At 39.6% G+C, this 21450-nt stretch overlaps 1 protein-coding gene across 1 annotated transcript in view; it reads left to right on the top strand.

The window, feature by feature from the left end:
• Positions 1 to 17862, top strand: part of RBM33 (RNA binding motif protein 33) — a 112458-nt gene extending 94596 nt beyond the window's left edge. Inside the window, exons 19-20 of the mRNA XM_031061729.1 lie at positions 10835 to 10923; positions 11106 to 17862. Coding sequence (XP_030917589.1) covers positions 10835 to 10923; positions 11106 to 11154 — 138 coding nt within the window. The 3' untranslated portion in view covers positions 11155 to 17862. The remainder of the gene's footprint in view (positions 1 to 10834; positions 10924 to 11105) is intronic.
• Positions 17863 to 21450: the final 3588 nt, after the last annotated feature.

Genomic DNA, 21450 nt, shown 5'->3' with positions numbered 1-21450 from the left:
TCCTGCTGCAAAACTCTCCTTCATTTTGGAGTTCCTCTGTTATTTTCATAGGTAATACAAGCCTGTCCATTCTGTGAGGTTGTTGAAGCCAGATGGTCATATCAGAGCAGATGTATTTTGGGTGCTGTCCTTGTTTATCGTTGACTTGCACCTACTCTCCTTTTTGACATTTACCTTTTCCTGTCACTGCAGCCCTGGGGTACAAGCACCTAATGACCCAGAGGACATTTTATACTGTGCAGCATCCTCTACTTTTTCAGTCTTCTTTGGAAAATTTTATTGATCCTTAATTTTTTAGAAGGTTCTCTTCCTTAGGGGCCTGCGGGCAAGGTTATGACATGCACACACTTGTATCTGCTGTGCAGCTTCTGTTCACAAACTGCCTCCTGGAACTGATGTGTCAGGTAAATGACTTGAGGAAAGCAGGAGGTTTTCAAAGCAGTGAAAGGCTTAGGAGGCCCTCTCTGACTTATTGTTACTGCATTTAAAAATATCAGTCAATGAATAATGAAAAATACAGGTGAGAAATTTATCGCCTTTTGACAGGAACAACATTTTCAGACAAATGCAATGCATGAATTGGAGGTGTTCTGTGAGAATTCTTTATTACTAGGATCATCTCTCTGTTGCAAAACAGACTGCTCTCCTAAAAATGAACATTCTGCCTCACTTGTTCCTAATTTAGTAAATGGAATAATGCTGAATTATTTACGTCATCAATTCAGAGAGGTTTAATTTGTTTGGGAAAGCAAAACTAGCCTCACAAAATACTTTGTGCCTTTGTGTTCTGTAGTACTCTAGGAAATTATTCATACAGTTCCAAAGCACATTTATTCAGTGTTTACTTGCTAAATCTTGCATGAGAATATTAGAAGGAGATTAATAGAAACCCTGCAATGAAATCTCACAATTGAGAGAAGTTATTGAGAATGTGCTAAAAAATTTATTCAGTACTTGCTGTTTCATAGCAGACTCCAAACCCTGGTCTCTCAATTCAATGCCACAGACCAATTTAGAAGGATGTACTTACAGGAAAAAAAACAATGACTCATTTTCTAGTGGGATTTGATGCATATCTGTGCCCTCCAGAACTTGTATTCTTGCAGCAGCATCAACTGTACCTTTGGAAATTATGCTTTCTGAATCATTATCCATTTTCCTTACAAGAAATCTAGAAGTAGTGCTTCAACATGATGCTTGAATTTAGCTAATGATGCAGAATGATCTTGTACTAATTCTGCACTTGAATTTCAAGTCTGACTTGTAGAAGGCTTGAAATTCCCTGGCTTGTTTTGAGACTAAATGATGTTTCACAAGTACAAATGGTGAGATATGCAGGAAAAAAGTGATGCTTTTGTAGGAGGAATATGAGTCTGGTTCCACCATCTGTAATATGTAGCTTTTTGATTTTGTTTTTTAATGATACCCTGAGAAGTGCCACCACAGAAGTGTTAATGCACCAAATTAAGAAGATGCAGTAACAATTTTAAGTGACTTGAAGGACAAAAGTGGAAAACAGAATGTTTGAAAATCTGCATTGTTGCTATCCACAGCAATTAGTTTTATACAGGTGGTGCTAGATTTTCAAAGAGGTCAATATCCTGAAGTACAAAAGTGGATTTTCTCCTGGCTGTAAATTAATGTTTTAACTCTTGTTTGTGCTCAGTGCTGCACAAAATCCCCTGCAGCTGGGAGGGTCAGGAGGTTCTGATAGCAAAGGGACACTCAATTATTTCCTCATTCTTCCTTGAATATGTGTTTCATGTAAGGGGCCTTGCAGGGAGGAATGCTGAAGGGAGCTGCTGAAGAAGAGCCCAGCAGTGGCTGAAAGGGCTCTTCCCATGCAGGCTTTGGGGTTCCTGTGTGAGGACAGTGTGTGTGGGAGGCATGGACCACAGCAAACAGATCTTGGGTAGTGCACAGCTCTGGTCCTCTAAGATGAAGTGTTGCAGCTTGATGGACTGAAATAGGAGGTATTTGGGGAGATGGCAGTTGTGAGACAACAGCAAAGTGTGAAATTCTAGCTGCTTTTTTTGAAATCAGGCCAAGATGCCCAGGTTTTTAGCTGGTTTCTGATGGAGCTGAAGAAATAGTAGGGGAAGGGAAAGGAGAGTCAGTTCTATCTGACTCAGTCTGTAAGGTGTAGAATATCCTGTCTTCAGCTGTTGATTATATTCACCAAAATTTTCCTTAAGGAACTGAATTCTTTTGAGATCAAGATTCTTCATTTCATTTGTCTCCACGGGAAATAAGTGTGTTGAATTCATGCTTATGTTTTGCAATTGTAAAGGAAATTTAAATCTGAATCAAAACTTAGGGAGTTCTCTTCATGCCTGGATAGTGTCTTGAAAGGACACATATCCACCCCCCAAATGCCTAGTTAAAGGTAAGGGTTCCCAAACTGTGGGACATAGTTAAACAAGCACCTCTGATGCTAAACAAGCACCTTGCTTTAGAGCAGCATGCAGACACAGCTCAGAAATCTGAGTATCTCATGTATCAATTTCTGCTGCAGTCAGGATTTGAAGGTGGGAGTGGCTGAGACAGAGTTCCCAGAGAGGAGGAAGAAATCCAAGGAGCTCCTTGCTCTTTGACAAGAAGAACAGACCACAAGCACTTGTCCCTCCTGGGAGAGGAGCTCTGCTTCATCTTCACCTTCCATGCTGGGGCATCTGTAAAGCAACTGAGCCCACACCAGCTCTTGGTTCCAAATATCCTCAATTTGTTTTACAGTGTGATCATCCTGTGTGTCTTTCCTCAGAAAGTGAATCTTTGCTGGCATAACAGTTTAAAGTTGTGGAAAAAGTCTATAATCTATCAATGGAGTTAACAGGGAGGAAGAGGTTACTTTGCTTTTCTGGGTCCAAAAGGCTTGGGGTTTTATTTTTAGCTTTTCCTTGTCAGTATCATTCTCGAGGTACAAGTACCTTGCACAAACCTTGGGATGGGAAGTTGAAAACTTCCCTCAGTTTATGATGTTCAGTGCTCCCAGCTTTGCCATCAGCTTTCACTGAGGTGTCAGTGAGTCACAGTTTGGGAACAACTGGGCATGCATAAGACAGGATGGGGGAAACTTAGAGTTGAAGTTGGAAATTTGGCATTTTCCCTTCCTATACCCTAGAAATGGATAGAATTATCTTTTCCCATGTATAACCTTTGAAATACCTTCTGTTGCCTAATCACTGAAACTCTTTAATTCTCATCCCTGCTTCACTAAAGGTGTTATTGACATAGGAAAAAAAATACCATTAAGATTCTCAAGACATTGAATATAAGAAAATCTTCGGGGCTCCAGGAACATCCTCTTTGTTACAGCTGCCTTTTCCAGCTCAAACATGATGAAATTAGCAGAAGTGCTTCCTCCAGCATACACTGTGCTTTCATGCTCTTTCTGGAGAGGATGAGTTTTCAGAAGCAAATAATGTGCCTCCAGTAAAATCTCATTGCTGGTTCTAAAATAATTACATGTTATAAATAAATAAATAAAATTATGTATTCCAAAGTGTTGGAAAGTTCAGGAGATTTCTGTGCACATCACCAGACTAAAACCTCCTGAGGATGGTGGTGAAGCAGTGACATTCAATGCACATCCATCCAGAACCACTGGATAAAGTAGATTACTAATAAGTTGCAAAGGTCATGAGAAACAGCACTTATGTGTTTGGTTTTTTTTTTTTTGTGCTCCTAAATTCAGGTTTAATGTTTATATTGTCTAGAGAGAGTTGTGTTCAGCTAGTTATTGCCACCCTCAGATGAATTGAGCTTTTTTGGGATGATGGCAGATAAACTGTTTTCTAGATCTTCAGATAATTTGAGTACTGAGGGAATTGTTCTATGGAGGTATCTATCATCATAATCTTTAATCATGTTTTTGTACATCAAATATGTGCAAACATAAAGCATCAGTGCAAAATTTCAGTATTTGAAGATTTAAGATTATAACTTCTGATGCTTAAAAAAAGAGGAAATGGAAAAGCAGACTGTTGTCTATCAGAAGTGATGAGAGTGTTGGGATTGTAGGTGTACTGTGAGGAGTTCTACAAATGAGGGTTTTGCTCTGCAAACACTGTCATTTCTGGTCTGGGAAAGGAAAAGCAATTCCAGCACTGATGTGCCTGCCTTTGCTTTCCTGGAGTGACAGTGCTACCTAGTGCTGGGCTGCTGTAAAGGCAGCCCCAGCCAGCCCTGTAAATATCATTTTACGCATATCATTTTCTTTTTATCTTGACATTTTAATTTTTTTAATTCAACAATTAAACCATATATCCCTACATTATCCAAATCACTTATCATCAATACACTTTCAATTAAACTTCCTCTATATTTCCTAGTATCAAAAACAATAACCAACCATCATCACCATTCCATAACCACCCCAGAACTAACCCCTCCCAAAAAAACCAAACAAAAATATAAACCATGATCATAAATCATCAATCAGTCATTCACAGAACAGCCTTTCCCCTCATGAGACCTTGCATATGGAAAAAGAAAGCTGAGTACTTTTAAGGGCAAATAATAGGAAGTCAAAGGTGTCAGAAAAGCAGAAAGGAGGAACAGAAGGTGGAAGAGATCAACTGCAACAGCTGAGAGTGAAATAAATACATTCTGTCCCAGCCTCTGTGCCTGCTGGTAATGGCTGGGAAGTGTCACTGCCAGGAAAGATGCTTCAGGTATCAGGAGACTGTGAGGACAATAAAAACATGTCTGCATTTATTGATGGGAGGGAAGAAAAAAGAGAATCTGGTTGTTCTGTTTAGAAAGTGCCTGCTGTGCTGCTATTTGACTTGTTGCAGAACAGCTTGGATCACACACTAGAGATGATGTTGGTTGGGGAAGTTTGATTTCTTTTTGCACAGACCTCGTTTTTAATAGTTTATATGAACTGGCACCCCTAATCCCAAACCCACTGGTGAACTGAAAGTGTGGCCTGCTGGGCAGTACATTTACTTCAGTGAGAGAAATTAAGTAGAGGAGGAAACCTTCATTTCCCATGTGTCTCCTATGGTTGAAACAAGTGCTTGCTCCAGTCTCATTCCTACCTGCTTGGTCTCCATCTCCCAGTGCTCTGTTATCTCCATTTTCACTTCTTGCTCTCTGTGTAACCTCTGAGAGTTCTGGTGTCCAAGGTGTTGCATTCTGCAGTCTCCTGCTTTGTACTTGAGGATGTCCTGCTCTTTGTCTCTGCAGTGAAGCTTTACTAGACATTAATGTGCTGCTCTGATCCTACTGGCTATTTCAGTATTGTACAAGTGCAAATTCAATTACAGCCCTTGGATAGAGGAGATATTTGAGGGCAGTGTAGATCTTCAAGCCTAAGGAAATACCTTCAGAAGGAATGGTCCTTTTATGATATTCATGCTTTAGTAGTTCAGTTGCAGAAAAAGCCAGAGCTGCTGATTATTTTTTAAGGTTTTGAGTTAAATAGTATGTAAGCAAACTCTCAATCAAAAGTAGGATTATGAAATACTGGGCTTCTTGAATTTTCCATTCAGCCTAAGATCTGCATCTTTCCATGGCAGTTCCTAAGCAGACAGTCAAGATCAATATGAGCTCTGTGCTTCCTAAATCCCTTCCATGTAAAATACTCTTCCTCACTCTAAACTAGCTTTTTATTTTTAATGCTAGAAATATGTCAGAATGTAATCTCTGTCCTCCAGAGTCACACATGCTCAGAATACCTGTGACCTCAGGCTGCTATCAGGAGCTGCTGCAAGTAGATCTGTACAGCCAAATCTGTGAAGTAACCAGTCACTTGAAATCCCTTGGAAGTTATTGTGTGTATTGTCAATCCTTTCCACCTGAGTGGGTCCCAGGAGAGGTTTTCATCCTCTGGTGAACATCTGACTAGGTCAACTTAAAGAGAAGATGTGAATGAAGTTGTTTTCTCAGAGCTGTGACGTTTGGGAGGATTGTGGTATTTCAGTTTAGGGGCTCATGACAGGAGGTTCTGGTGTGGCACAGTTGGCAGTAGGGAAGTCTCCTGTGGAGGAAGAGTGAGGGCCCTCCCAGTAAATCAAGCAATGCTCACTAGGACCAGCTGGTCTCCAGAGGCAGAGCTGCATCCTCCCCTGCCTCCCACCACTGGCCTTTCAAAATCTGTAGGTCACAGAATAATACTAAACTCAGATCAAATTCCTGTTGAGGTATCATGCTTTGGGAAACATAGAACCACGTGTTTTGTCATTACAATGGAGATCATTAGACCAAGGATTGCTGTAGGAATGTTTGTTCTTTGAAAAGGAGAGAGCAGCTGGCATTAGTCGTGTGTGGTGCTGCCTCAGGTCTAAGAACAGCACACTGAATTACATTTTGAGAAATGGGTGTTGGATTTGCATGGCTGTGTTTTTATAGTAGGGGGGCTACAGGGGTGGATTCTGTGAGTAGTTGCCTGAAGGTTCCCCTGTGTCTGATTGAGTCAATGCCAACCAACTGCAGGATGGACCCAGCACTGCCTGAGGCTGAGCCCATCAGCAGTGGTGTTTGTGCCTCTGTGTTTTCAAATAATAATGTGTTTTTAGAAGGGGAGAGGGGGTATTGAATGTTATCACTGAAAAAAAAAACAGCTCCCAAATTATTCAAAAAGGATGAAGTTTAAGTGTATTAAACTAGCAAGATACATGATTAAGATTTTTAAAATGAATTAATTTTTGGATGTATTTTTCTAGCTTGTTTGTTTGGAATCAACAAAAGCAGAAGCTGATGGAGTAAGTCTTTGAGATAATGCCTTGAAAATTTTGGGATAATAAAATACCACAGGGTACGCAAGGGAGTTTTCTTCTGGTTGTAGCTGTTAACATCATCCAGATGTAGGATCAGCTCTAAACTGCAAATCACCCCAAATTCAAAAAGACACAAATAATCCAGTAGGATGAGAATGCAGTTATTTTACTTCAAGTTTCTGCTGAAGTGGAACTCTTAATTTCTGTGCCCAGCCCATAGCCTGTCTGCTCAGGATGGGATGGCAGCAGCTCAGGCCCTGCACCTGTGTCAAATGTGTTGTGTGCCTTATCATCAATGTTCTTAAAACATAAAGCTCAGGGCTTAGGTCGTTAAGTGAGTAAGAAGGTATTGTCCCAAAATCAGAACATAAATAAGTCTGTGTTAGCTGGGTGCATAATGTTCACACTTGCAAGTCATGATAGATGAGGATTTGTTTGAAAACACAGCAAAGATGGTGGCATTTCAGATCATGGTCACATCTTCAGAGTAACTTGGCTTACTAATTGTCTCTTGTTAAAACAGAACCAGAAGGGTTTTTTTATCTGTACCCAAGGAAGATGTATATACCTCATGTACCTTAACAAACATGAAGTAATTATGCATCATTTTTGCTGACATAGTCTGAGTGCAGCAGAGGCTGAGAATTTGAATCAAACTCATTTAAATTATTTTTTTTTGAGACAGTTTCCAACTGGAGCAGTATTGTTTGTGCAACATTAGTTTTGCAGTTCTTAATTCTCAGTCTTAAATCTAGGCATGTGTAACTGCAGCTGCAGTTGAGAAGATGCTGCCTTACCCCAAGCTGGGTGATGGGTTGTGTTTAGGCAGTTCAGTGAAGGATCAGATTGGTGGATTTTTGTTTCAATAGTTGTATTGACCAGTGAAATTAAATCTGATAAAGATGTTTTTCAGTAAACTTACCCAAGAACTGATGCCTTGTTGCCAAAGCAGTTGAGTATTAAAATGCATTTAGTGTTTTGATTGCTTTGGGGTTTTTTTTTCCTTTAGAAAATAAAGCAGTAATACAGTGAAGAACACAGTACCCAAATTAGTCAGTTGATAAGCATATTAATTCATAAGAAAGTATAAATAAGTTATCTATAATAATATTTAGATGCTTTGCCTAATTTTGTTAATAAGTCTGTGTTACACCAGAATGTCTTCCTTTAGTCAATTTTTACATGCTAATTACTGAGAAACTTGTTAATGATTCATCATCATGCTTGTATAAACTGCAAAATCAAATTTTACTTTTGCACCTCTCCAGAATATTAATGCAATAATATCTCAGTTCTTGTGGGAAAAGTCACCAAAAGCAGCTTCTCTTCTTCACTTGATCACAACAGGAGTCTGGAGCATAAAGCATTGGGAGAGTCTGCTGTGGTAGTTGAGTGAGACCTGACATTGTGGGGAGGATCAGTTTGGCAGCAGGACATGCAGGGTGCATCCCTAGGTTCTTGTACAGCTCCTCTTGTTGAACTGTTCTCTGAAATATTCATCCTTTCAGTGGTTCAGACAGGTTTTTCTCTCATTAAAAGTGTTGACTTCTTTGAACAGAAGAGATTTTTGGTTTGTTTTCAGTTGTAATTCAGAGATACTTTTGTTGGCAACTCTTAAAGTTTGTTCTTTCCAAATCTTATTTAAAGGCTGTGTTTAATTTTTAGTCTTCAAAGCATAGTCCTCAGTGATAGGACTTACTTAGTTCATGGTTCTTTCTTTTTTAGCAAGAAAACTGGTGTCAGGAAAACATGTGTTAAGATCTAGTTCTATAAATCATTAAAAAGTGAGATCACTAAGGGAGGAGAACACAAACTTCAGCATCTCTGTCACTTATTCCTGCAGATAAACCTGCAGGTGAATTGAGCTTTATCCAGGGTCTTTCACCACTGTGTTTTGCTGCATGACTGCATTTTTGTTGGTAAAATGTGCTTAACTGTGTCAAGAGCATTCTGATTTAAAAAGAAATAAAGATCATCCTCTGAGTAGATTTTGTTATAGCTAAATCCTATTTCTACCAGCTCAGAATTTGAGAAGTTGCAGTGACTTAGCTATACCTTTTCATCATAGCAGCTTTCTAAAAACTATAAAATGCAAATTAACCTACTGATGCTTATCAGATTTGCTGAATCCCTTAACTTTTACTCAGCTTTCACTTTGAAATCACAGGCTGGTGGAAATACTAAGCATCTGTGATTTTCCTGGAGAAAGTTTCCTGTCAGTTAGAAGAAGGTGCAAAATTAATTGCTTCAAAATCACAGATAGGTAAGTTACAGAAAGTGGCAAAGCTGAATTGTCAGGCTTAGATACAAAGAAATTTGACTTATCAGGTGCCATGGCTCTTGTTAAATACACATTTACCAAGAGAGTCTTAGGTGTTCAAAAAAGATAGAAGTAGACAATTTTAATAGCAAATTTCCTCTAGGCATATGACATCTTGCTTAAAATGCTCCATTAGATTGAATGAACAGGGAACAGATTAGTGGGATTAAAAATTCTTTCACTAAGAGATACCAAAGTGTGTCACCCTCAAAATGTGTTGAGTGGGGTTGTATGTTGTTTCCCAAGGAATCCTTGCTTCCTCCAAAGATCTATGGTGCTTTTTTAACAGTCTAGATGGTGATACAGAATTTTTGAAGGCAAAGTTTAAAATCCTGAGGACTGACCATCATCCAAGGGTGGGGGATGCAGCTGAGTTCCAGGCAAAATACAGGAGCAAAGAATTATGTTTATATTATCCATCAGGAGGTCATAATCTAGAACAGTTTTAAGGTGTCCATATACATGCATTTGTCTGTGTGTCTGTGTGTGTGTATATATATATCTCAGTGTAAAACTGTGTTGCCATTATGCAGAAACTCAGAGAAAAGTAGAATATTAATAATTCTTTATTCTGCATCCAAAGCTGTAAGAACAACTGGAAGCTGAATCAGAGCAATTCTGCCTTTAATGTGCTGCAGCATAGGCTATTAAATATCCAGAACTTTCTGTGAGATGTTGGAATCACTGTGGTACTGTGAAATTTTGTTTGAAGCCTTCAGATCTGTTTTAACCTCATTACTCTGAAATCTCTGGCCTGTGTTCACAGGCAGCAGGATTTCAGGATCATATTTCCATCTTGAGTATTCTGTGACGCTGGATACTTGCTGGATGTTCTCACTGATTGCTGGATGTGTAGCTATTTAATGTGTGAATCTTCATCTTCTTGAATTTCTCAAGTGTCTTTTGGAAAATTATTCTATTTTAACTGAAGTGCTAACTCAAAGCATAAGCTCTAATCTTCATAGGTGTGATAACATCTCTTAACCAAGGCCACAGGACTGCTCTCTGGGGTCAGCCTGACCTGCTGCAAGCAGGGAATAAGGACATGAGTTCTCCAGAGTCCTGGCTGAGGTGTGCTGGAGTTTTGGAGGGCTCAGTACTGTGCAGGGGGTTTGTCAGAGCTGGAGCTTTGTGAACTGCTCTCTCATGGTTGGGAGGCACGTTTCAGATGGACTTGTCTGGGGACATGTGTGTTGTGTGGAGGACTTGGATGTGGTGACCTAACCCATCTCAGTGGGGTTTTGTGGTGGTGTCTGCCAAAAGCTGGCCACTTGTTTTATCAAAACAGCATGAGGATGTGCAGTTGAGAGAACTTATCACTTTTTTCTGTTTCTGTCCTGCCTAACCTGTGGAAAGCCCTGATCCTTTAATGTACATCAGCTAAATGACTCCGGGTGCTTGTGTGGGCAGCTGAGCTCTGACCAGTTGAATGCTTCTTACTTGGTGGGAGTTTGGCTCATCTGCTCTTGAATTGAAGAATTGTCACCTTTGCTTAACAAGTGATAGTCTGGGTTTTCCAGGTGGTACAGTTGCTTAAAGCACCAACTCAAACACCATCAGCTGGGACCCTGACTGCAGTCTCAGAAGTCTCTTTCCAATCTATTCTTTTATGGGACCCCAACTGCAGTCTCAGAAGTCTCTTTCCAATCTATTCTTTTATTGCCCAAAAAAAGAAAACAGAAATATCTTTCTGAATAAAGACTACAACAAAATTTCAGTCGGTTTCCTGCTGTTGTGAGGTGGATCTTGGAGTGAATATTAAAAATATGTTTTGGCTTTTTTGTCTCTGCAGAGTTTACAGATGCTTCCTCAGCAACGGAAAGCCATAGCAAAGTTCAAGGAGCCAGCACATGCTTTAGCATTTCAACAGAAATTCCACAGGTAAATAATTAAGCACTGCTGCCACCATGGGTCCTTCCTTCCTTTCAGAAGATAAAATCAGTCTCCTCTGGCTCAGTGTTTCTTTAATCCAGTCAAGCATCTGTTGATTAGTGACCTTCATGGAAGCTCCATGCCCGAATCAGTCTGAGCATCACATTTAACTTTCTTTTAACTCTTAACAGGCACATGATAGATCTGTCCCACATCAACGTGGCACTGATTGTGGAGTGATGTCTGCTGAGAGAAGCCCCCGCACCAGCCTCAGTGTACTGTGGAGCTACAGACTCACAGAGGAAAATCCATCGGGTTGGAACCCTGTCAGCTCAGTCTGTAACTGCTCTGTTGAACTCCAGAAAGCACCAAGGTGACCTCCAGGAGAGGTGAATTCGAGAGGATCTGCAAAGGTGGAATTTCTGTTCAGTTTCTTCACATTCTGTTGTAACCACATGGAATTATAGAGGTTTTTTTTTTTTCCAAAATGCTTTTGATGCATGTAGACATTGTTCTTCAGGATCCTACTGTGTGACCACAGTGACTTGAGAGAGAACGGTTACAGCGAAAGATTTGAAAAACTTTCAAAGAATAGCAAAGAATATTTGATAATGGTTGCTCTTATCTTCAGTGCAAGGTATTTGAATGAAAACTCATTTTTCTAAACAAATTAGTTGCATTGTATACCTGAGAGCACAGAAGGTATTCTTACATAGATTTGAACATGGTCTGCTTTGCTGAATAGCAGTTTGCTGAGAAGCTTTGGAGGTGACACTGGAAAATTGTAGTTTTGATCTTTGTAAATAAGTCTGTGTGTTTTTCTATTCCAACATAGACTTCCATTTTCTCTTTCCAACTCCACTTATTCCATAAAACCCTGTGTAGGAGGAATAACACTGCTGTATTTTCCCTTGGTTTTTAAAAACAAGGATCTTCACCTTTCAGTAGCATCGTGGGGTAGTGAACTCTTGAGTTGTAATTAGGTTGTTTTAAATAACTCTGCCAGATGCAAGGAAAAAGAAGTATTTTGTGGGTCACTTCAAAAATGTTATGCAGGAAGAGTGGTGCATTCCTGATAGTTCTTCTGGCCTAGTGTTTCATGGTTGCCTCATGCTTTATTTTGATCAGGTTTTTTTCTTTGAGATTTATTTTGTCATTAATGCTGAACCGTGAGAAACTCATAACTGATGGGACTTGTTTTGATGTGGTGTTCCTGATACATAAAGGACTATAAGGACATTGTGGATCTCCTGATGAATGTGTCAGTTCCCAAAAATGCCATGAAAACATTAAGGAGCTTATATTTTATTCAAAGTAAAATTCGTAATATTTCCTTTTGGTTAGAGCCATCCAGACGGGGTTGCCAAAGTAACAATTTTTTCAGTTACTTCTGAATAAACTTACTAAAATGTCATCTTTATATTGGATTCCAGTTTTTATGAACATTTCCTTAGTTTTTAGACCATGATGTTTTGCTTCATGCTTTATTTTAGGAATACTCTTAAGCACTCCACCTGCTTTTTGAAGGGGGGGACTTGCAGAAATGTGGGTTTGTTACCTGAGTGACTGCAGAAGAACACTATGGATATGAAATAAAAGAGCTGCAAACGGGGTCCAAAATAGGCATGCCAAGCTGGAAGGGATGAGCTAAGCAAATTTATAGAACCTTTTTTTAATAGTATCTTTTTTTTTTTTTTATGATTTAATGGCACAGATACCTAATTGGCTTTCTTCCACTTTTGGTCCAGATTTTCAATTAAGTAAAAGTTATCAAAAATAATGAGGGAATAAGTACTGTCAAAAGACTTCTAGGTAGTCCTGCTCTCTGTTCATTGAAATAATTTAGAATAACATGGTGCTTAGGAAATATTCTTGAAGTCCATTTAAAACTTAGTGTCAAGACACAGTAACAGAATGAGGAGCTTTTTGTGGAGGCAGGGTTTACACCCACCTGTATAATTCATGCATAATATTTAATGACAGCCACAGTTGCTGTACATGAAGTGCTGTTAGTGCTTCAGGGTAGAGCCAAGCCCAGGACAGAGCTGCAGATAGGAAGTGCCCAGTGGGACCAGCCCCAAGGACCTGCAGGGTGATCAGCCCCAGGCTGTTTAACTCCTCACACCATTAGCTCTGGGACCCCTACACTGCCTCCTCAGGTTATGTCACTTTTATTCCTAAGAAATACCTGATGATCTTTAAAACAAGGCATTAAGCAGTTGCTCATCCCCCTGTTAGGGAGCAGTTTCTCTGCAGTGAGCAGGACAAGGAAACATCTCTGGAGTTACAGTAGTGCGTGCCTGGAAATCTGGGATAGATGCAAACTCCAGACAGGCCAGCAGCTGAGTTCAGCAGTAGGAACATCTGCAGTTGATCAGCTGTCCTGTCAGAAGCAAACATTATTGGGGTTAGAGGGTTTCTTGGAGCCTAAGAATATGGGTTTGATTCAAAAGTCAAAGAAGTTTGTAGAAACACTCCTGCTTTGGGTTTTGAATCCATCCCAAAGAGCCTGAGGTTCAGCCAACTTAAGTTTTAAAAATTTTTATTCAGTTGGGTTTTTTAATTTTTTTTTTTGAGACAAATGTGTGGCTTTGGAATAAAGACACGAAATGGCCTCATATCTGTTTAAATGAAGGAGTGACATGAGCAATGCCTGTTTAATGAGTAGATGCATCCTCTTTAACAGCAGTTGCAGGAGATTTATGCTTGTGCATAGACAGGGTATGGGTGGATTGCTGGGGATTAATTCAGCTGCTTACTGCAGTACCTGGGTACCTTCCTCCATGTAAACCTACCTTATGTATGTATGTCTATATTTGTTTTATTATACACATACATACATACTCACCCCCTGTGTTGTCACCATATCTCTCTAATGTCCTAAAAAACGCAGTAGCAAAAGTAGCAATTAGGTGAGTCATTTTTTAAAATGTTTGTGTTCTCTTACTTCTCAAATCATAACTTAAAAGTGGATCTCTTGGCATTGATTGGTTTGGATGATACAGCTCCTTTAGATCCATTTGTTGTCTCCTCCCAAAAACACCCGAAGGAAATAGAGGTAAAGCTAGACAGACGTGTTCTTGATGTGTTCTCTTCCAGCACAGAGTTAAATCTGAGCATTTTAAGTTAACTTTCTTGGAAGATCTGTTGCAACCATTATCTTGTTCTTTCTTTGTAGTGAATCCACAATACGATGCAAAATGGAAAAAAAGAGAAGGCATTTAATGTAGTATGTAAATATTGAACTTTTAAAATTAAAATGCTACTCAAAAGTGCTTACAGTCAACCACATCTTAGCTATTTGTTAGTTTTTTGTGTTGTCTTATCTAAATTTAAATGGATATGATTCCATAAATGTTGATGTGTTTTTGTGTATATCTCCAAATTTTTATAAAGATGCTAGTAAGTCAATACATATATCCTGATCTGTGTATTATTTGTTCAGTTTTTATTAGCATAATTTTATAATTATTTAAATAGGCAACTCCAGTAGGTGGTTATATGAAGTCAGCTTTTTTTGGTTTTTTTTTTTCAAATTATTTCATTTCCATCTTGTACCTCTGGAAAATTCACTTTATAACTATTCATATTTTGCCTTGACTAAAATATTGAACTACCCATATGATCTGTGGTATTTTAGTTGAATGTTCTACTTCTGGTTTTTTTTTTGTTTTTTTTTTAAATTAAAAAAACCCCTAAAACAACTCTGTCCTTTAACTTCTGAGGGGAAACACTGTCAGACCAAGGCACGGGGTCTCTCTGGGTTTGTTCCATTGTGCTGTTTGCAGGTACAAATTTAGGTCTGTGGTGTAATGCTGTCCTCAAAAGTTGGGGCTGTTTTGGTTGCACAGTTTGGATTTCACATGTGGGGCAGGTTGGTGGCACGTTGGTGCATCCCAGTGTTATCAGTGCCACCCCTTATCAGTGCCACACCAGCCTGTGGTGTGGTGCTGGGGATGCTCAGGGCCCTTGCTGCAGACAGGGAGACCAGGACAGGTCTGTAGCATTTCCATGGCCAGAGGGATGCTGTCCTCAGCCCACACATATCCCCAGTGTGACTTTGGGAAGGAGGAGTGGATCCAGGCACCCCCTCTGCAAGGTATCCTTGGATATCTAGTTTATTCCCCCCATTTAAATCTGAAGATTTGCTTCAGGTTTCTGATTTTTTTGTAAAGAAGTCCTTCTAGCCTTTAAAATGCTCAGCAGACTGAGCATTTTAATTCACTAATGTTAGGTTTGCTCTGCAAGGGCACAGATGACAGTAAAACTGAAGGTTATTTCAGAATAACCTTGGAGGTCCTCAAAGTTGTTTTTTTTTTAACATCAGCTACTGGGGATAAAAAAAAAAAAACTTGGTGCTGTATTTTTTATCTTTTTTTACACACAGTATTTTTTATCTGTGTAGTTTGAAATGATGCAGTTTCCCTGGAAGCTGCTGCAGGCACTTCTGCACTCATAACTGTGTGGCTGTATGTGTGTGTGGGTGTGTCACCCCTGTACCTGGGCTGAGAGGGGGTGGGAGGCTCTGGGGTTCTTTTGAGAGTTTTTTTAGCCTGGTTTTTTTTGGGTTTTTTGTTTTGTTTTGTTTGTTTGTTTGTTTGTTTGTGGGGTTTTTTTGTCTGCTTGGGAGATACCCTGGATTTGTTCTCTGGCATAGTATTGTGCTTTTCCTGTCCTTTGTGTAGTACTGTGTCTGTGATTTGAGTCAAGGTACTTGAAGGTAGAAATCTGTGTCACCTGTTCACTGTCAAAAAGGCATTTTTTGTTCAGAGAGACATAAACCTTTTTTTTAATGCATTTTTTGTGCTATTGTTTTTGTTTCTTTTTTTAGCATCATGATAGATGAGAAATTAAATGTGAAGGAAACAAATCCTAAACAGATTGCAGAACGTTAGCTGTATTAATAAGGTCATTTAGGGTAACATAGAGCTTTTGTTTCAATGTTACCTTAAATCATGCCTTGTCCTCTAATTAATTCATAACCATAATACTTGAAAGTATTTTATCTTAAATTAGTATCAAATCCTAAGGATTTTCTGTAAGGTTTTTTTGTAACCTGATTTTTAAGCATGGAGATAACTTACTGTCCACATGAGCACAGGGGCTTGTGTACAAAACCAGATTCATATTGGATCCTTGGGTATGCCAACTTCTGGTACAATATGGTTGGGAAGGATCATTTTGTTCTTTATAATGCTGCTTTTGGCAGGGTTGGGTTTTTTAATTTCAAACAAACAAACAAAGTCCCTTTTCTACTTCTCTACTTTGGTGGAAAGTGTGGTCCTTATTGCACTAAAGAAAACCTCAAGGTGAAAGTTAATCTCACAGGGTCTTTTAGGTTCTTGTGTTGCTCTCTGCTTTCTTGGTTCACTGATTTTTCTAACTAACTGGAAATGGGCTTTATAGATACACTTTTTCAACAGGTTACACTGCTTTTATTTTATGTAGCAGCACTTTTGTTCAGTGGTTTTTACCATCTAAACTTTAAACAGTATTGCAGATTAAAAATACTTTTGTAAAAGAACCTGTGTACAGTTAAATGTAGCTGTATTGCAATGTTGTGTGTAGTCACATGGAAGATCACAGTTTCCAACACTGCTGTATTGATGTTGTGTTTGTTCAGGATTTTCTTTGTGTGCATCGAATGGATTTTAATATGCATGGTATTTTTTTTTCCTAGTGTCTGTCAGGCTGAGATTGGAACCTTGCAGTTTTATCTCTATTTTGAGAATAACAAAACCATTTGTTTGCAGGTTTTCTTTTTCAGATGATGAAACTTCTTTCAGCATTTTAACTTCTAATTAATAGACATTTTTACTTACAGATCCAGCAGAGACCAGATGCTAACCGTTATTTATTCACAGCTGATCTTCTGCACCATTGCATATAATTTTATTTATAAAGGAGCCCTTGGATTAAGTCAACTTTCTTTTTTCCTGTGGTACCCTTTGCCTCTGCTGTGCTTTTTCTCATTTTCATCTCATTTACCCCCATTTTTCCATTTCCATTTGTGTCCTTGTTATATTCCTGCTCTTTTCACTCCCTGTTCATCTCTCTGCTTTTTTCCCTGAGTGCATTGCATTCAATCTTTTGCTCTGTTTTCTGTTTTTCCAGCTCTTTTGAGAGTACTTGAACCCTAGATGACTTGCTCTGAAATCCACCCTACCATACTTTCCTTTGCAGACTCTGGTGCCTGAAGTTGAGGTTGCTTTGGTACAGGTGTCACCCCTTAGGCTGTGCTGCCCGTCCCAGAGCACTGGAGAAACATCACTTAACACTTTTGCTTTGCAGTTTTTCCCCATGCTGGAGAATGTAGACATTTCCTTTACATGCTTGAGCATTTAGCCAGGCTAAACAGGATTAACAACTGTTTTATCCTTTTCACTTTTTCAGGAGCTCTGTTCTTGAATTCAGTGATAGTAATAGCACTTTTTGTTATTGCCACGTAGAAATACCAACACTGTCGACACGATTCTGCCTCCTATTACTATTACTGAATGTGATCCTTCCTAACCTGTAAAGTCCTAAGCAGTGTTTATATAAATATATAGATACATATTTATCTGTATCTGGGTGTTTTGAGAATCATTTCAAATGTACTGCTCTAATCTGGATTGCAGAGTTTGTTTATTAGCAGTTCAGGATATAAATTCAGCAGCCGACTGTATCATACTGACTGCACTGGGAGTGCATCTGCCTCGTGTTTCCTACAGCATCATCTGCACCAGGTGTGCACTGCTGATTGCTTGAGTGTAAAACTGGACTATACCAAATCCTCCACGTGCATAAGAGATCTTTGTCTTACCTATTTGGGTGAATGTAAAAATGGAAACACAAAGATGATCTCGTGTACAAGTTTTTTTACATGTATTTCCATGTTTGAAATGTGAACATGTAAATATATTTATTGTACCTAAAATATGTCAATAAAACCTGATCTTTATCATTCCCTGCTTCTTGTTGTTTGATGTACGACTTCAAACTTGTCAAAAAAGGCTTCACACACTGGATTGTTTTACCATTTTTATTATGGTATCATGTCTGGGCTTGCTTTTACATCAGCAGCGTAGCACAGGGTTCTTTGCCAGCTGTGCAAAGGTGCCCCAGATGGAAACAAAAGTGGCTGAGGGTAAAAGGAACTTGTGCTTGTGTGGCTGGTTCAAAGGATCTGGAAGATAAGAGGGATCTCTTTTTAAAGAGATAACATACATACAGGAGGAAAGCCTGTGAGTGTTCAAGCTTTCCTGGTGCTTTGTAGCCATACTGACACGTCTAATGAAAGATCTGTACTTTCAAATATTGCTTAATTCATGCCATAAAGAGGAACTCTTGGCAAGCTGAGTTTGGTAACCATCAGTTACTTCCTGAACACAATTATATCAACATAAATGGAGGCTAATTCCACTGGTCTGCTGTAGATCAAGAAAAGAGGTCAGAATCAGCTGTCTTGCACTTCATAGGGGTTTTATAACGTTATTCACATAGTTAAATGTAAAAATCATGGCACCACTGCAAGTGGCACCTGTGATCCAGTGTATGCATTTCCAGGGAAGCATTGCTAGCTTGTAACAAAATCACTGGGGTGCATCTCAGGAGAACCTCGTTATGTGGGCAGACAAAGGACACCCCAGGTTAGCCCGATGGAGGGCACCAGCAACCAGCAACACAGTGACCTCAGAAGGCTCATCAGGGTTAAAAAATTGCCTCTGATTCAGTGATTTAAATAGGGAATTCAGAATAAATATGTAAGAATAGCCACCTTTGTGAGCAAAGTTACAGCTTAGTTTTCAGCCTGTGATTTTGTCATGTATTAACAGTAGGGGCACCCTGTAAATATCCGACTGCATCACCTCTTCCACATCTGCTCCTTTGGACAAGGCTCCAAACCAAAGTAAACCTCACCAAAATCCCTCAAAATCCAAACTTAATGAGTCCTGTCTCCTCACTTCTTGGACCACCTTTCCCTGCCCCTAGCAGTCTGTAGTCTTGGGGCTGGAATTTGTGTTTTAATGAAGTTGAAGCACCACTGAGCATTGACTCCAGTCCACTCCTGCCCTTAACTGAATGGATTGAACACTGCACAGCACAGGGGAAGAACAAGCTCCCTTTTCAAGGGGGCACGTGGGGATTGGGCATAGAAGTCTGTTGGTCTTCAGAAGTTAAAATGTTCTGCTGCTGATTAATTTGTAATGTTGTAGGATTGCAGGATTCATGCAGGGATGAGCTTTGGGAGCTGGAAGACTGACAGCCAGGGAGAGAGGGATGAAATCAGTATGGCTAAAAAATGGTTACTGAGGGGATAAAAAGGGAGTGACCAAGGGAGGTGCAAACAAACCTTTAAAATCAAATCTTGAGATGCCTAGTTGTGTGCTTCAGAAATTGGTCTTGATTGACCCTAATTAATTTGTAATGATTTGGGCAGGATGAGCTGGAGCGTGCTCACCAAGCGTGTTGGGAGACAGATGAGGGAGGGCTCAGCTGAGGAGGAGGAACAGAGAATCTTAAAGGAATTGGATGAGCTGGAGAATTAGAATAATAGAGGTGAGATTAAATTTAATCTTGCAAAGTGCAAAGCTATGCACTCTGGTATTACTAAATAAGGATTTTTGCTGTAAGAGTCACTGAGAAAAGAAGAAGAGCAGTGAATTAATTGCAGATATCTGATCTATAGATTAAGTGATCTATGAGGAAAAAGACTACTGCCTTTTTAGGCTGGATGCATCAGGCACTTCCAGAATTGAGTTATTAGCATGTGGATGTGTGGCATGAAGATTTAATGCTGGACTTCAAAAATTGCAGCCCAATCAACCACCTCCCTACTGCCCTAAGTAGTAACACCCTGTGAATATTTATTTGGGGAAGATTTTTTGAATGATTCATCTATCAAAGATTTCCTCTGCTTTTGCTCTACACATTCAGCCTTTCAAAGACCAGGGCTTAAGCTACAGAAAACATCCTTAGTTGGGTTCAATGAGAATTGACTGGTCACACGGTGCCACTGCTCCTTGGTTTCAGATGTCAATTCTGGTAACTGCTGAATATACATTAAATATTTTCACCCATCTGTGCTGTTCTGAAAAGATCCCAGGGGAATGTGTGCCTTCAACTGGTGAAAAATTAAAGATGCTGACCAGGAAAATTGTTCTGTGGAGATGCTGTTGGCATTGGGGATGCTGTGGGGAGAACATGGGAGTTAAGCATCTCTATTTCTTCTGATTCTAGTCCTGTATGCTACTGATTGTTACCTAATTAACAATCTTTTCATTAAATTACTGATGAGAGGATTCTCCTTTCATAAGAAGGATTTTTAGACAGCATGAGGATGGACTGAATAGCCCCACAACCTTTTCCAATCCTGTTTTCTAGGGTCTAGAATGTTTTCTAGGGTCTCAAACAAATCAGGCTGTGCCTTCTGTAAGTGTGGTGCTCCTGTACAGCAGCGCACAGTCTTTACTTGCAGTAAGAGCAGAGGGAGGGGGGTTTGGGAGACTTTTTCCTACATTTATCTGTGCAGTGAGTCAGGTGCCTTCCACAGCCTTCATCACCATGGATCCCACTGCAGGACTTGAGAAATGGGGAAATAGCTAAAAGCTTCCAAGGAAAAAAGTGGAAGGCAGCTTTTTCATTTGTTCTGATAAGATACAAAAGATATTCAGGGGGTTGGAATGCCTGGCTGCTCTTTCAGCCCTCAGTCAATTCTTCATCACTTTTTATAATTTGCTTATTAAAAAAAAATATTGCTATAATTATTAACATTATTATTGAAACTGGCACTTCTGCCAACAGCAGCTGGATGCAGAATCTGAGTCATGGGGACTGGATACAGGTTGAGAACCCTGGCATTGTAAATATGCTCTTTTCTGCTTCTAGCCTGGACTTTTGTGTGGCAAAACCAGTCCTGGAAGCCAAATCCCAATTAACTGATGAGAAGATAATTTCTCTATATATTTTCCATCTTAAATACTGCCACAAAAGGGTCTCTCTGCCAAGTGATATCCACAGTTCCTGCTGCTTTAGACCTTTCAGACTGTTAAAAGGTTCTGGCTTATTGCAAAGGGCTTGTGTTTGTTAATTTGGCTCAGAAAAATTCAAAGTTTGCATCAAAATGGGGAAGATGTGGTTGTTTCCAAGCCTTCCCTCTGCTGCTGTTAATCAGCCCTATCCAGGGGGAGGATGCACACTGCTTTTAATGGGGGTGAGGGGCAGGAGGAATGTAATCATCCCTCATCAGCCAGCCCCTCAATCACTGCACTTGAAACAGCTGGGGGTACATAACCTCATCTTCATTTGAAAATTTTAGTACCTTTTCTCTTAGCTGCCTCCGTTTTATGCCCTTTTTTTTTACCTCCTCATAAATTTTTATGATTTTTTTTTTTAAAGAAGAATTTATGGGCGAAATGGCAGAGCCCGTGTGAAATGTGGGAGAGCTAAAAGGCCATCAGGGTGGTAAATGAGGCTAAATGGTTCTCTGCCACCAGCTGTGGGGAGTTCAGTGATTGAGTCTGACTGACAAGAAATAATTACCCCCTCTCAGGG

This window comes from Geospiza fortis, unplaced genomic scaffold, assembly GCF_000277835.1.
Source record: "Geospiza fortis unplaced genomic scaffold, GeoFor_1.0 scaffold282, whole genome shotgun sequence".
Lineage (NCBI taxonomy): Eukaryota > Metazoa > Chordata > Aves > Passeriformes > Thraupidae > Geospiza > Geospiza fortis.
This window is presented reverse-complemented; position numbering and strand designations above follow the sequence as displayed.